Source organism: Fusarium sambucinum, chromosome II (assembly GCF_050947815.1).
Source record: "Fusarium sambucinum isolate potato_lamoka chromosome II, whole genome shotgun sequence".
Classification (NCBI taxonomy): domain Eukaryota; kingdom Fungi; phylum Ascomycota; class Sordariomycetes; order Hypocreales; family Nectriaceae; genus Fusarium; species Fusarium sambucinum.
In genome coordinates, this window is record NC_139293.1 from 8,586,194 (window position 1) to 8,600,326 (window position 14,133).

The 14,133-nt window shown below is 45.6% G+C and overlaps 7 protein-coding genes across 7 annotated transcripts; 4 read left to right on the forward strand and 3 right to left on the reverse strand.

Annotated features, from left to right (window-relative positions):
- Window positions 1–406: 406 nt before the first annotated feature.
- On the forward strand, window positions 407–1,825 carry FSST1_009743 (uncharacterized protein; the record flags this gene model as incomplete). Its single annotated transcript, XM_083226743.1, has 3 exons — window positions 407–475; window positions 529–1,015; window positions 1,227–1,825. The coding sequence occupies 3 exons, from the start codon at window positions 407–409 to the stop codon at window positions 1,823–1,825; spliced, it is 1,155 nt and encodes a 384-aa protein (XP_083085704.1).
- A 1,997-nt stretch (window positions 1,826–3,822) lies between these two features.
- Window positions 3,823–4,665, forward strand: FSST1_009744 (uncharacterized protein; the record flags this gene model as incomplete). Its single annotated transcript, XM_083223901.1, has 1 exon — window positions 3,823–4,665. One exon carries the CDS (start codon window positions 3,823–3,825, stop codon window positions 4,663–4,665), a length of 843 nt encoding a protein of 280 aa, XP_083085705.1.
- A 168-nt stretch (window positions 4,666–4,833) lies between these two features.
- On the reverse strand, window positions 4,834–5,883 carry FSST1_009745 (carbon-nitrogen hydrolase; the record flags this gene model as incomplete). The annotated part of the gene is made up of 1 exon (XM_083226744.1): window positions 4,834–5,883. One exon carries the CDS (start codon window positions 5,881–5,883, stop codon window positions 4,834–4,836), a length of 1,050 nt encoding a protein of 349 aa, XP_083085706.1.
- An 835-nt stretch (window positions 5,884–6,718) lies between these two features.
- FSST1_009746 (uncharacterized protein) lies at window positions 6,719–7,963 on the forward strand (the record flags this gene model as incomplete). The annotated part of the gene is made up of 1 exon (XM_083226745.1): window positions 6,719–7,963. One exon carries the CDS (start codon window positions 6,719–6,721, stop codon window positions 7,961–7,963), a length of 1,245 nt encoding a protein of 414 aa, XP_083085707.1.
- A 60-nt stretch (window positions 7,964–8,023) lies between these two features.
- Window positions 8,024–8,629, reverse strand: FSST1_009747 (EthD domain-containing protein; the record flags this gene model as incomplete). The annotated part of the gene is made up of 2 exons (XM_083226746.1): window positions 8,024–8,284; window positions 8,339–8,629. The coding sequence occupies 2 exons, from the start codon at window positions 8,627–8,629 to the stop codon at window positions 8,024–8,026; spliced, it is 552 nt and encodes a 183-aa protein (XP_083085708.1).
- Window positions 8,630–9,554: 925 nt separating this feature from the next.
- Window positions 9,555–11,780, reverse strand: FSST1_009748 (uncharacterized protein; the record flags this gene model as incomplete). The annotated part of the gene is made up of 3 exons (XM_083226747.1): window positions 9,555–10,560; window positions 10,611–11,607; window positions 11,660–11,780. 3 exons carry the CDS (start codon window positions 11,778–11,780, stop codon window positions 9,555–9,557), a joined length of 2,124 nt encoding a protein of 707 aa, XP_083085709.1.
- A 541-nt stretch (window positions 11,781–12,321) lies between these two features.
- FSST1_009749 (GTPase domain-containing protein) lies at window positions 12,322–13,777 on the forward strand (the record flags this gene model as incomplete). The annotated part of the gene is made up of 2 exons (XM_083226748.1): window positions 12,322–12,374; window positions 12,427–13,777. The coding sequence occupies 2 exons, from the start codon at window positions 12,322–12,324 to the stop codon at window positions 13,775–13,777; spliced, it is 1,404 nt and encodes a 467-aa protein (XP_083085710.1).
- Window positions 13,778–14,133: the final 356 nt, after the last annotated feature.

Here is a 14,133-nt window from a genome sequence, read left to right on the forward strand (position 1 = left end):
AGCTGCGGATGGTGGTCAGAAACGCCGAGGTCCAGGTCGATGTAACCCCTCAGTTAGACCTCCCACGCGGGTCGAAAGGCCTACAGAGAGATGACCAGATTTTTCCGTGGGATGAGAATGTTGCCGGGTTATGTTGCAATATTGGCTGATACTTGTCAATCAATCACACTTGATCCCCCCCTCCTTTTGATCAGCTGTACTGCAGCCATCCAGCCTCATTGGTTTCTTGACTTCACAGCCTGATTTATCACGATCAGGGCGGCTAGAGCCTCAACAGCATGCGTTCGTCTTGCATCTTTTCCTAGCTTCTTCATCTCTACTTAGAACACCCCAGAATCTTGGAACCCTCAGTAGTATCAACTTGCAACCTTGTATTCTGGTTCAGTCAATTGAACTGACTTTGATCATGGCATCTCACTTCTCTCAATACCAAGTAAGCCATGAGGAATTGAATAGAAAGCCCATGCCAGACAACGTCAGTTTCATTTCTCCTTCCCATCATCAATTGATATTGACGAATCTTTGTAGCCTCCAGTACAGAAATACTCTGGTGCCCCGGGTACAAACACTCAGAATGCCACAGACAACATGACGCCAAATGAGAGTGTCGGTGCCATGAGTAGCCCAGCACTTCCTCCCAGACCTAACCAGCATTCTGATGATCATCTCAAGAAACAACTCCATGATCTTCACCAGAATCTGGCCGCTGAAGTCTCAAAGAATGAGCAATATCGGGATCTTCTAAATGAGAACAAAATGATCGCGGACGAATTGAATCAATCACTCAGCGATACAAGGCACGAGGTGGAAGAATACAAAGCCCTTTGGAAACAAAGCGCGAGCGACCTTAACTCACATCTGGTCAACGATCGCGGCTTCAAGTCTCTAGATGACAAGTTCTTTGTTGACGAGGTAACCTTGCTACGTCGCAATATCAGAGACTTTTCCTACCAGTACTACGACAACTGGCCAGCGGACATCAAAACTTCTTCCAATTCAGTCAGAGAAATAGCAAGTATGCTAGACTTGGATGCGAATCATATGTGCAGGGACTTCAGCCCGTCATTCGTTGTCAGGGCGTATGTATGGAGATTTTTAGATCAGAATGTGTTTAATCAGTTTGTTTGGGCACGAAATCCTCCAGCAATGCGCGATTTATTTGATTCACTAAGTACCGGCAACCCTTCCCTTTCTTTGTCCATCAGAAGGGCTGACAGCGTGATTAGAGCCCTCTCTTGATTTATCCCAAGAAGAACATGAAGAAAGGAACCGCCAGATCGATTTGTGGAGGGCTAGAACAAGTACACTTCTACAGGACCCGCTAAGTCTACGTCAGAGCAACAAACACAGGGAATCCCAAGAGAAGAGCTTCAAGGAATTGACAAACCATCTGGTCGTCCTGCTTCCCCCTAATGTCAAAACCAGGGATCTAAGCGAGCAGGTAAGTGCCATCTGGGATGGCGCTGTCAGGCTTGACATGGTTATGAACACACAGGCGTCTGGATTGCACTTGTACTATAGGCATCGCAAAGATAGGCCGTTGAAATTTGACAGTGCCAAGATGGAAGAGGAATCGGAGGGAGACGACTCTCAAACCAGCGAGATTGTGACGTGTGTTTTGGCACCTGCTTTGGGAAGAAGGGGTGAGGCTGATGGCACACGCTTGGCTGAGCGCGCATATTTGCTCAAGATGCTAGTTTCGTGCCAGAGTGGAGATAAGAGAACGCGAGGGCAGCAGAAGCCAGAGGAGAAAGATCACGCCCGTCCAGGTATGATGAGAGCTGCTGCTGCGAACATCAGGAATAGGTTCAACATTAACTCCTAGCTAGTCCAATACTGTCCGAGGGCTTCCTTTTTTGGATGTCAATATGCTGTTTATACGATATGTTTGTTCTTCACCATAACTGTTGTTATTGTGTGGTTTTGGGGTACGGAAACACGCAACTTCTATTACATATTCAAAACTACAGTTCACAATGTTTCAACATACGTAGACAATCGGATTACATAGACTTTAGGTGCCGGAAACTGTTGTAAATATCAGCTGTTAAATCACTACAATGTAAAAACTAAATTAAGAGCTAATATCAAGACTGAATAACCCTTTACCGTCAAAGCGGTTGCTGAGCTTTTCAAGTTTAACCCTGTAGCTTTCGTACTATCCGCTAATTTGGTTGCATCAGCATTCGTATCAGACTGAGTTACTTCGGACTTCCCACTACCAGAACCAGCTTTAACTCCTGCAGCGGTAATAGTATATACAACACCATCACCGCCATTATTTTATGAAAACATATCTACTTGCAGGGGTCGTCGCAGATCCCGGGCCATTACTCAATGTAGCCGACCCAGTCTTGAGCGCATCATCTGGCTTCAAGAATATGCTGACACTATCTAGTGAGAACGAGAGGTTGGATTTGCAAAAGTATCCATATATTTTCCGCACTCGTTGTATTCGACATTAACTTACGATTCGAGCGTGGGAAGCGTCGATAGGCCGACGAGTTTGGAATCGCTATACGGCATCGGAATGCTGAGAGACACCAAATAGATCTGGATACGCTTTACAAGAGCTTTGTCTGGGACCTGTTCAGATATGTTTGGCTAGTAGAAGTGATAAGCAATTATAAGCCGAAAGAACAATTCAGATGTATCTTAAACGATGATAGTACTACCGTAGTCGTCTTTCGGTCGACGTTCCGTAATAGTCGGCTTGTGTCTTTCTACCATCTCCTGCGCTTGCACGAGAAGCCATCTGTCGACTTCGGCGAAGGATCTATCGAGGTTGGCTTTTGCCTTCTTGAGACGTATCAACCAGTCGATATATTCTTGTAGGTTCGTCGTCTTCGACACCCAAAGTCTCAGCACCCTTCAACCATCGATCGTATGCATTGGTAGGCATTGCAAATTGATGTTTGGGGAAGTATTGAGGTGTCTGCGAGATATCGATCTATAGAATGAGTTGTCTGAAGATGAGATTGTTATAGTGAAAATGAGAACATATAGAGGATTTAAGTATTTCATTGAGATCCTTGTTTCGGCGTCCTCGCCGCACTCCCTTTGTGGAGCTGAAAATGCTGTTACATAATATTAGTACAGTCCTACTCACAAGTAAGACAGAATAAGACACGCATTTCAGCTTTTGAATAGTGAGCATCTAGTCCTGACGGGTCCTCAACCCGGTGGCTGGATTTTGTTTCACATCACGGATCTTAATTCGTGGATGTTTTGCTTGCATATGCAGGTCAAGCGACACGTCATTTAGATACGCGAGTGATTGCGATCTTGGCATGACATTAATCTGACATGACTGGCCACGCAAAAAAAAACTTTCAGAGCGGTGAGGTTGAAGCTGTGGAGGAAATGAGACACGGGATGTTTTCTCCGGGGAATGGAGGGCGGTGAGAGTGAGGCTCTCGAGAAATAAGGAACTGTAACATAAGACACGGGATCTTTAGCTTCCGTCGCATTATGAATGGCGCGGTTTTCAGAGGAGATGTTTTACATTTCGATCCAAGAAGGGCCTGCTGCATTTCGGCCCGCTTGCGTCTGTCACTTCTATACTGGTTAATTACATCGCAGCCTTGTTTTAACACCCCGATAGAGCCGTTACTCATGAGGGGGCGGATTATAAGTCAAGTGAGACTTGCTAGCATCTGTCATGGAACTCTAACTACCACTTAGCCAAACATTGTGTGTGTCTACTCTACTTTTACCGCGTTGTCTTTCAAAACACATACTAGATCACATCACTTGTGTTTATCTCAATCTAATCTCTCAGACTTTTATTACACATTTACCAACTCGCTCCATTTCTTCATCATGTCAAGCCGCTACAATAATGGAGCCTTTGATACCCTCAATGGAAAGACTGCCATTGAATTGTCACAGTCCCGTGTTGGCACCAAGATCGACTCCATCCGCAAACCTGGATTCAAAATCGACGTCATGAGCGACGAAGAATGGAACCAGCTTGCCAAGGTATCCGACGCACGCAGGCGTCAAAAAGATGCCCAAATCCAACAGGATTTAAAACAACAGCATACAACAGTCGAAGAGGTTGCTACCAAGACTGTTACTTCATACTTTGCTATGGTCAACTCCCAGAGGGAGTATGTGTCCAAGCTTGCAAAAATGCTCAAGGCTTACTACAAGACGCCAGATGGTGACGAAACGTCTCGGCAAGAGTGGGAGGCAGCATATGCTGAGGTTGGTCGCTTTCTGGCAGCTGTTCTCGTGGCGTTTCACTTCCAGATGGACAGAACCTGTGGAGTCGACGTCCAAGGTCCTGGTATCCAAGACTTCCGCGATGCGCACATGAAAGGGGATGTACCAAATGGTCATTGGGTTCACGACTACATTGCACACCGGCAAGTGTCTGTCAGCGTTGACGAAGAGAAGTATCTTAAAAGTCTGGTTGATAGAAGGGTCAGTCAAAACATCTTCCGAACATCACAATACCCAAGCAATCTTACTGACTATTTTATCGAACAGTTTGACCTTCCCATCTTCATCCTTGTTGCTTGTGAGGACAACGTGAACAGAATTGCGCAGACTGAGGGGTCCTCACTGTCTGCCCCCAAGGCACTTCTTGAATTTGTAATTGAAAACAACTTGATAAGAGAGGAAATGATTGAGTTGGTCCTGGAAAACAACTTGTGGTAATTCTTGTGTAGAAGATTGCGTCTTGGCATTGACAGTAATCTCAAGCTGGAGGTCACTGTTAGCCATGCTACTGGTAGTCGTAATAGGCGTACTACTACACCTTCGTGTAGGCTCAATACAACTTCATTGTTTATCCTACTTCATTGATTCTAACTTTTATGATTAAGCTTAGCTATTATCTTCCTTAAATGTTATCGGCTCTCGTCGAGTACGATCAACTTTCACATCAAACACATCCAAGCGCTGGTATCCGCCAACGACATCATGGTACTGTTTTCCTTCGATACACTGGTCAATGTCAAGATCCGCATATAAAATGCCTTCCTCTTGTTGCAAAAGCTCGGTGATAGCCTCTTCCCCGGTTTCACTATCAATAGTGAAACCCTTCATAGGCGCACCAGTGGGGTCCAGAAACTGAGTCGCACCACGCTGTGACTGCTTCAGCGTCTGGGTCAGATAAGAAGACCCTTCCGAGACGATAGCTATAGCATCATCGCCCAAAACACCAGAACATAAGACTCCAAAACACTTGGCTTCGAAACAATGGGCAGCTGCTCTAGTTCTATTGGCTGTCACATTGTCGTAGTTTGGCTTATCTGGCATCGTATTGAGTTCATCTATAGACTGCTGGGATGATGGAACTCGAGTTGGCCAGATCGGCGGCCAAGTAGACAGATGAATATTCTCACCCTGGGCCATGAGTGCATATCTTGCTAGAGGATTCGTGTTCTCTCCACAGATCAAGTTCCCAATTTTTCCATACGCGGTATCAGCAACGCGTAAACCGTGACCATCTCCAGGTGACCAAGTAAGCTTTTCGAAAAAGGTGGGCATCAACTTTCGATGGTGTATCAAAACATCACCCGAGTCTCCGATAAATAGGTTCGAGTTGTACAGAGTTGCAATACTGAAACGAGCTTTCTCAGAGAAACCCATGCTCACCATGATCTTGGCTTGCTTTGCGGTGTTACGGATGGCGCGAAGCTCTTCACCATCGGCGTAGATGGACTCCTTTGCCATTCGTTCAAAAAGATGATGATTGTCTGTTGGAGGACGGATTGAACTCCATATTGGGAACGCTGAGATGTATGTCTCGGGAAAGACGACAAGGTTTGCTTTATTCCTTGCAGCTTGTTTGATCAAAGTGATGGCTTTTGCCGTCGTTTCTCTGGCGGAGAGGAATATTGGGGAGACATGACATGCAGCTACTCGAATCATTTTCTATAACAGGCTGTATTCGGGGAATGAAGAAGACTTGTAAAGTAATTGAGGGATAATTATTCTTAAACTTGGAATTGCATCACTCTTGACCTTGAAGAACATACATCTTGGACGTTGAATGAAAGTGGAGAAACGACAATGCCGGGTAAAACGGGATCAACCGCCGGACGGTATGTGCTAGGACTAACAATATCTATATTTAGTTGTAGTGGATCGACATTTTCTTTGGGCTTAGCGCATTCGGAAGAACATCATTTCCGAAGAACATACCCTGGAGCTTCGGCGTGCAGCCATTGTCTTGTCAAGCATCATTGTTATAGCCAGGATTGGTATCAACAACAGAGATCAAAGCGTATCAGAACGAAGGCGAGTTAGCTGACACGGAGACTTGATGGTTTTCCATTTAATGATCCATTTAGTAGCGAATATTTTCTCTCATGGTGCTGTCAAGAGCAGATTTAGGCCACATAGTGTGTGGTTTGTGAGCTGTAAAAGTGAGCCTACTTTGTAAACCCTATTACCTCTTCCAATAAAGCTGTTTGGGGAAGAACTCATGTAATTTGGAAGCCATAACAATCTAATAAATAGAAACAAGAAGCAAATAAAAAGCCATACCTCTTATAATAAACAGCCGCGAAAGTTATTATACTTTAAACTTAACACATCAAATACCCTGGATCTGTAAACACTCCACTTTTATGACGATGAGTCCAAACGGGGTGGCTTAGCACTGAGGCTTAGCTTGACGTTAATTATGCAAAATCATAAACTCGTCCCCATTTTATGCTGACTTCCACCTTTCATCGATTGTTCAACTGCGCCGACTCCAGTCATGAATGCCGACAAATTCAGTGAGGAGCTGACTGCTCTCCTGTCGCAACATTTCCATATCGTCGCTACAGACTCCCAGCGTCAGGATCAATGGTACAAGCGGTCATACCAATCATTCATTTCGGAGCACGGCGACCAGAAACCATTGATCTTGGTTCCTAAAGATTCTAGGGAAGAATGGGTTCCTCACATGCGCCAATTCGCGGCTTCACTTGGTAAACAGCTTAAAAAAACCGGAAATAAACCAAAGCCTGTCGATAACATTCCCGAGTCTAAGCTATTTTTAGACAACGTTCTCGATGAAGCACATACAAGACCACTTTGTCTGGCTATAACTGATTCGAAACCATTATCACCAGACATGATGCAAATGTCGTGGTGGACAACTAAGATCCACAGTCCTGAGGATAAATATCGTCGCAGAAAAGGCATCAAGGCACTCATTGCCTGTGGACAAGCGGACTCTTTAGTCCGTTTAGCTAAATGGCCCAAAACTCACCCGGAACAGGTCTCTCATATGAGGAACTATCAATGGGACATGCTCAACAACGGATGGCAAGCTACTCCTGACAAGATCATTGTTCTCATGCTGTTAATCGGTATCACGGGCACTTTTGCCGAAGACTTGGTTGCGAACGACGGCTATAAATGCTGGGCGCCAGTGTTATTTCTCAATTCCAACTCAACGTTGAAAGGATACATCGAAGCTCTGGGTGGTAAAATACCCGCAACCGATGCTCAAAGGCGACAGCAAATGACGCATTGCATCGAGGCTTTGCGTGCAGCCCAGGCCTGGGCTGTGAGCAATGGATCTCCTATCAACTGGGAGGAAACAATCATGGACATGTTCTTATATATGTTGGGATTTGAGGCTTGGAATCAGGGTCGAGAGGGTGAGGGGTATTTGGCCTGTGATTTGAACCAGGCGAAGACTTCCAAGTCGCTTAACGGAGTGGGTCAAGGCGATGAGGACGAGGAGGTATCGACCGAGGATGACGAAGGAAACCCCAAGAAGCCGATCGACCCACTCAAGCTGAGGGATCCCAAGAAGGAAACTGTACCGGAGCCTAGTGAGGAGGAACAACAACAGATGGACCAGCTCGCCGTGTTGGAATCGGCGGAGGCGGAGTACGGGCGAAAACGAAGTGACAAGTACAAAGGCAAGAAAAAAATAATGCCTAGTTCAATCGGCTATATTCTAGGCTCTATAGGCAAAGTTATCAAGAATGCGATACTATTAGGATAATCTGCTGAAGATGTCGGTTTGGGCAACCAAAAGTGTAGTTCTATACTGCCAGTAGTCCTACTAAAACGATCGCCCATGCTCCGTAACAGCGTTCTGGTTCTCGACAATGATATAGTCAACACCAACGATCAGTCTCATAGACTCCATGTCAATAAAGTTAGCCTCATCAGCCTGAATCACAGTGGAGTAGAACGGATCAGCTCCCATAGCCGCAAAGGTCTCCATATTCTGGACCCAAAACTCCGCAGCACCATCGAACTCAAGTACAGGAGCAGCGCCCGGGACGCGGACAAGGTCACGATACTGGGGCGTAGAGTGGTACTAGATTGGAGAATCAGTAAATGGTGGTTGCGTTAGTTGGAGTGGAGTATTGACCTGAGAGTACTTGTAGATACCATGGCGAAGATGGAAGTCTCCAGCAGTCTTGGTGTGGTTATTGGCCCAGTATGCGCTGAATTGCTCAGATGTAATCTCTTTCTTGTGGTTGTAGAAGAGTTGGATATGATACATTCGTTCGAGGTTCTTGGTACATGTTGCTTTGTAGGTGAAAGGGCAACATTCTTCTGAAGTGGCAGGTTGAGGGACGTAGTCTGTTCGAGGCTTGTTGATGCTTTTGGCAGTAGAGGTCAAAGGGAGGATAGAGAGGAGGAAATTGGTAAACTTCATGTTGATAGGATTATGTAAGTGTAAGTATTGTAAGTATGGCAGGATGTGTGTAGTCAAGAGTGCAAGGTATGGCTTAGGGGGCCATTTTATATCTGAAATCTTGCTATCTTGCGGGAGACATTCTCGTTTGCCACAATTCTGATCTATTTCAAATACTATCTAGACGCGCGAATATTCGGACGGTATCAATGGTGACACGTTCGATTGTCTCTACTTTTCGTCCATTTCTGCAGGGGTCATCGGCATCATTTATCGCCAAGGATCAACATTTTGCTGTCGTCGGGTCGCGAAAAGCGAGACATTCGTGGCCCCGCATAAGCAGGAAGTCTAAATAGAGTTAAACGTAGACGGACTGATCACGTAACACGACGTGTCAGCAAGAGTGAATGGAATTATACAATACTCTAATAGACAAGATCATCGTCTTGTGTTTTGTTACTCGGATCATTGCAGTGGGATGACTAATATGTCGTTGTTATCGTCAAGCAACCTATGACTTGGCACTGCAACTAGCAGGAAATTCCGGGTTCCGTCTGATCAGCGGCACAACAACCAAACTTTTGGGAATTTCAGATTCTTCCATTATCTTGTTCGCTAATCAGTGCGGATTGACAGAAAAAAAGCATTTTGGTGCAGCTATTGGCTCTAATGTCGCGATTCTTTAAAGAGCCGCTGCCGGCTGCGCTCAAGGCATAAATAGCCTCATATAGGCGAAATTAATGGCTGAGGATTGTAAAAGCTACGATTTCTGTAACCGGAAAACGATCGCCCACATATATAATAGGAGGAAAGTAATCTAGATCGAGACGATCGATCCAACGCTCTTATAATACGATACTTCTATTCAGAAAATAAAGTAAAATGTATCAGCATTGTTCAAGGATTTAGTGTTAATAGATATGTGGTGTAATAACTAATGGATGAACTAGTTAAGTGGTACCATTGTAGTCCAAGGCCTTGTAACTATAGAAACACCAATATAACTGCCAATCGCTAAACGAGCTATCTCTCTTCTGCTTGTCGTGAAAGCGTCTTTAGGAAAGTGAGCGACGACAGGATCAGATGTGGTCATCGGGATCAATCGATCCTTTTCGACTCTATAGTGACGAGCCCGGCCCGTTGTTGTCCCGTAAACTCCCATCGTGTCATGTATGAAATGCGACCAGCATTCTCGATCGCTTTCAAGTCTCTTCTTGTCAATGCGGTCAACAGTGCCGTCAGCGTCACCGATGTAAAGCCCCTTCTCCGTGCCGGCCAAAAGGCGCATGTCAGATAGCCAGGCAAGTGAGAGGACCTTGCCTGGTGTTTCAAAGCCACCACGACGCTTAATCGATCCCTGGGAATCTACTATCTCGAAAAGACTGACGTATCCCCCGTCGAGTCCTATAGCGAAAAAACCACCAGTGCCGAATTCTATGCAACTGAAAACATCTGTCGCAATCATGTCGTCGAATGTAGATGTCGAATAATCGTTCAAAAAGGATATTGCATTGAAAGAGTAGCCAAAATTGGGTTTCAAGATTGCGAATCGATGGCCGAGCCCACGAGCAGATACGAGATATCTGTTGTCCGATGATAGAGCCAAGACGTCTTCATATCCAGACCATCCCTCTTGGCAGACGAATTTAAACTCACTGTCAGAGGGGTCAAATTCAAAGCGAAACATCTTATCTCCGCAAACAGCAAGAAGATATGAATCGTCATTACTGCGGATAAGATTGCGAACTGTATCACCCCGACCGAACATGTAGCTGGAAAGTCTACCGCCGCAGTAGAGAACCTGATGACGGCGCCAAATGTCGCGAAGCCCAAAGCTGTATACAAATATCTTTCTTTTCCCTGTTCCAATGAAAAGAGTATTTCCATCAGAGGTAAAGAGTAAAGACGTTACCGTTTCCGAAAAGTCTGTGATGTCATAAGTTTGGTGATTTCTAATTACTGCGTCAGTTCTGTGTGCGTGAGAGAATAGAAGGGCTCTTACTTGGAGTCGGGTTCCGTTTCGGAAGTGTTGGGTGTGCTTGATGACAAGTTCGATTCGCTCAGGCGATTCTGTAACTCAGAGATAGCAGTCTCTTGCTCCTGGAGCTTCCGCTTTTGTTGTATCGTATTCGCCTGGCGCTTCTCACGCTCTTCTTCGCTAAGTTTGGTCTTTTCATCAAGATCCTTGCCCAGCGTTCTCGATACTTCCATCTTTTCGTCCAACGTCTTCTGGTATTTGGATAGTCGCTCCTGGTGAAGCTCCTCCATAGTAACTCGTAGCTTCTCCTGCTCCATTCTTATTTTCTCCACATTTATATCCATCTCTTTTTGTTGATCTTGCATCAGTTTCGCCATCATGTGATCTCTTTCTTCGTTTGCAATCTTTACTTCTTCACGGACTTCTTCGAGCTCGCGCTTTAGGGCTTCTTTCTCCTTTGCCCAGGTGCCATCCAGTAACAGGCCAGCACTCGTCTGGTCAAGTGTCTTGTGTTCATCAGCGAGTTCCTTCTGTATCGCCAAAGCCACAATCTCAGGTTGAATCTCGGGAGTTTCGGGTACAAACATGCTTAGAATCTCGCGAGCTGATTCTTCAGTGTTCTGGTGACGGCGAATCTGCGATCCATGACGTTTCATGAAACCCCAAAACTCTTCCGTCTCTTCCAGCTCTTTCTCTCGGCGATTACCGATCTCTGGTTCTACCAGCTCCCACATGGTCGTTACGAGAACAACATTCTTGAAAGCATCTTTACCACACAGCTTGCGGAGAAGATGGATACTCATCTTCCCAGATCCCTGCATTCTAGGATCGCTTATCCGATGCAAATACAGGATTCCATTAAGGAGTATCTTTTCGGTGTAGGACTTGCTGAGCCATGCGGAGATATCTCTCAAGACAGCACTGTCCTGACGATTAGTATCATCGAAACCGGGGGTGTCAACCAGATGAATAGTGACTCCAGGACTATATTCGAAACTGAAAACCTCCACAGTCTCGGTGCCTATCAAGATATCAGCTCGCGCCAAACAGGGTCCTGGTTGTTCTGAACATACACGCCTGGAGCCCATCTCCAACGACAACTTGCTGCTTTATGCAGTGATCGATGAAACTACTTTTTCCGGCGCCCGTAAGACCCATCAGGGCAACATATATGTTCTTAGGCTTACGATCCATGGTTATCAATTTATCTGGCAAAAAAGAATAGTTGGTCGGTTTTGTGCCAGTTTGAGGCGTTACGGTTGTGTGAGGCTGCACACGTGAGGAGCCAACAGGAAGGATGAACGGAATCAAATTGATGACAGAGTGTTGTAATTACATTTCCGGCTGAAATAGCCACTTTGTAGTTTACCTGATGCGAAAATCCAGATCCTAGCTGCCGAGATCATGCAGGTGAGACATTCCTACTGTACTGGTCGGCTGTCAGCCTGTGGCAAAAGCAGACTTGGCTGGGCAACGATTGGGGGCTATGATTATGCCTTGGGTTGAATGATGGGTGCCTAATGTTACACAAGTGTGTGGCTCAGTGTATTGGTTGGCCTTTTTCTGTTGTGATTGGCATGAGCTGCGCCCAGGGCTGAGAGTGGAAAACAGATATTATGACATGTCCGGCGGGGTAAATACAAAGGTTCCCGCCATGTACAAAGAGAGGCCAAAGTTTCTTGAATTCTGCTTTAAAACACTTTGTGTTGGTGACAATCAATCAACATAACCCACAATGGAAAACTCGATTCATATTGAGCCTGTCCAGGATGAACCAGTCGAGCTGAGGTATGTTTGAATCCCAGCCATCACCGCTCCAATTTCACTTACACTGTTTAAGTCCCGACGACATAGTCATTGCGGTCATGGGAGTTACTGGTGCCGGAAAGAGTACATTTATCCATCACGTTACGGGGCAAACGGTTGGGATCGGTCATGGTCTTGCATCTCATACGATAGGTGTTAGTATATACACACACCGTATCGCACAAGACCGATGTGTATACCTTATTGATACACCAGGATTCGACGACACCTCGCGCAGCGACACAGAAGTCTTAAAGGAAATAGCCTTCTTTTTCTCTCAAATATACAAGAAGAACGTCCAACTAGCAGGCATCATTTATCTACATCGCATCACCGACAACAGGGTCTCTGGGTCAGCCTTGAAGAATCTTAGCATGTTCAAACAACTATGCGGTGAGAGTGCGTTTCGCCATGTTGTTCTGTGCACATCGATGTGGGACAATTTGGGAACAGTGTTCCCGGATATAGGAACCACGAGAGAAAAGGAACTTATCGACACATCTTCGTTTTGGGCAACTATGCACGCAGGGGGAAGCCAAGTGGCAAGATGGCTTGGCACTAAAGAGTCTGCTGAGGCTGTGGTTGGTCAAATCATTGAAATACACCAAGAAAACGGCAAGGCCAGGCTCAAGATTCAAGAGGAGCTTGTGGATGGAGGCATGTCACTTGACGAGACAGGGGCTGGACGGGAAGTTCAAAGAGAGATTTTGGAGGTAAAGGCAGAATTGAAAGAAAAGATACAGCAGCTTCAATCAGCACAGGAGGAAATGATACGAGAGTCGAACGAAACTCTAGCCAATGAGCTTGCTTCACAACGGAACGCTTTTGAGGAGCGTCTCGCGGAAGCAAGTGAAGCACAAGAGACACTCAAGATTTCGTTGGAAAGTCTTGTAAAGCAAAAGGAGGCAGAATACGAGAAGCTACTAGCGGCTGCTATCTCCGAGCAACAGCAACTGACAGCAGCACTTGAAGAGAAAGCAGCTGAGTTTGAACGAGCACGCCTTGAGCAGCTAGAAGACGAACAGAGTTTTCAAGAGGCACAAGCGGAATTTGATTCCGAAGTGGAGAGCCTTAAGCAAAAGTTGAAAGAGCAGGAGGATATGATAGAGCAGCAAAAGTTGAAGGCAGAATTGAAAGCGGCCGAGGAGCTCAAGGTAGAACTTGAGAAGCAACGGAAAGAGGAAGAAACTATAGCCATATTAAAAAAGCAGAAGATTGAAGACGATCTCCGGAAGAAAGAGAGAAGAAAGCAAAAGATGAGAGACGGTTTGGCAATACTGGGAGTCGTCGCTGGAGTTGTTTCCGCAGCCGCTGGTGTAGCGACTATGAATCCAGGTTTAATAGCTATGGGAGCAGTGATGGTTGGTGGATCCATGTCGGCCTGAGGAACAATATCACGAGGAGCTTTCCCAACTGATTTCTCCTTGTGTTGATCGAGGATTGTGACCATATACGTTGGGGAATTCTTTCCATCTATGTCAAATCTGAGTTGTATGTATCTTGACGGTTGCTCTAGCTCTCGTTTTACGGAGGAGGTTCTATTTAGGTCGCTTGATGACGATTATTGGGTCGTGCAGGGTACCAGAGCTTGGGACGATATTTGTGTTTTTGTAGCTACTCGATTTAACTTCTCTTTGTGATAATGATGCTGCTAGAACTTAAGTTGCCCCCAGAGTTGATGCTCAATATCGTTCATATATTCCAATGTCCCCATATAACCGTATACCTAGTTGTACAGTAT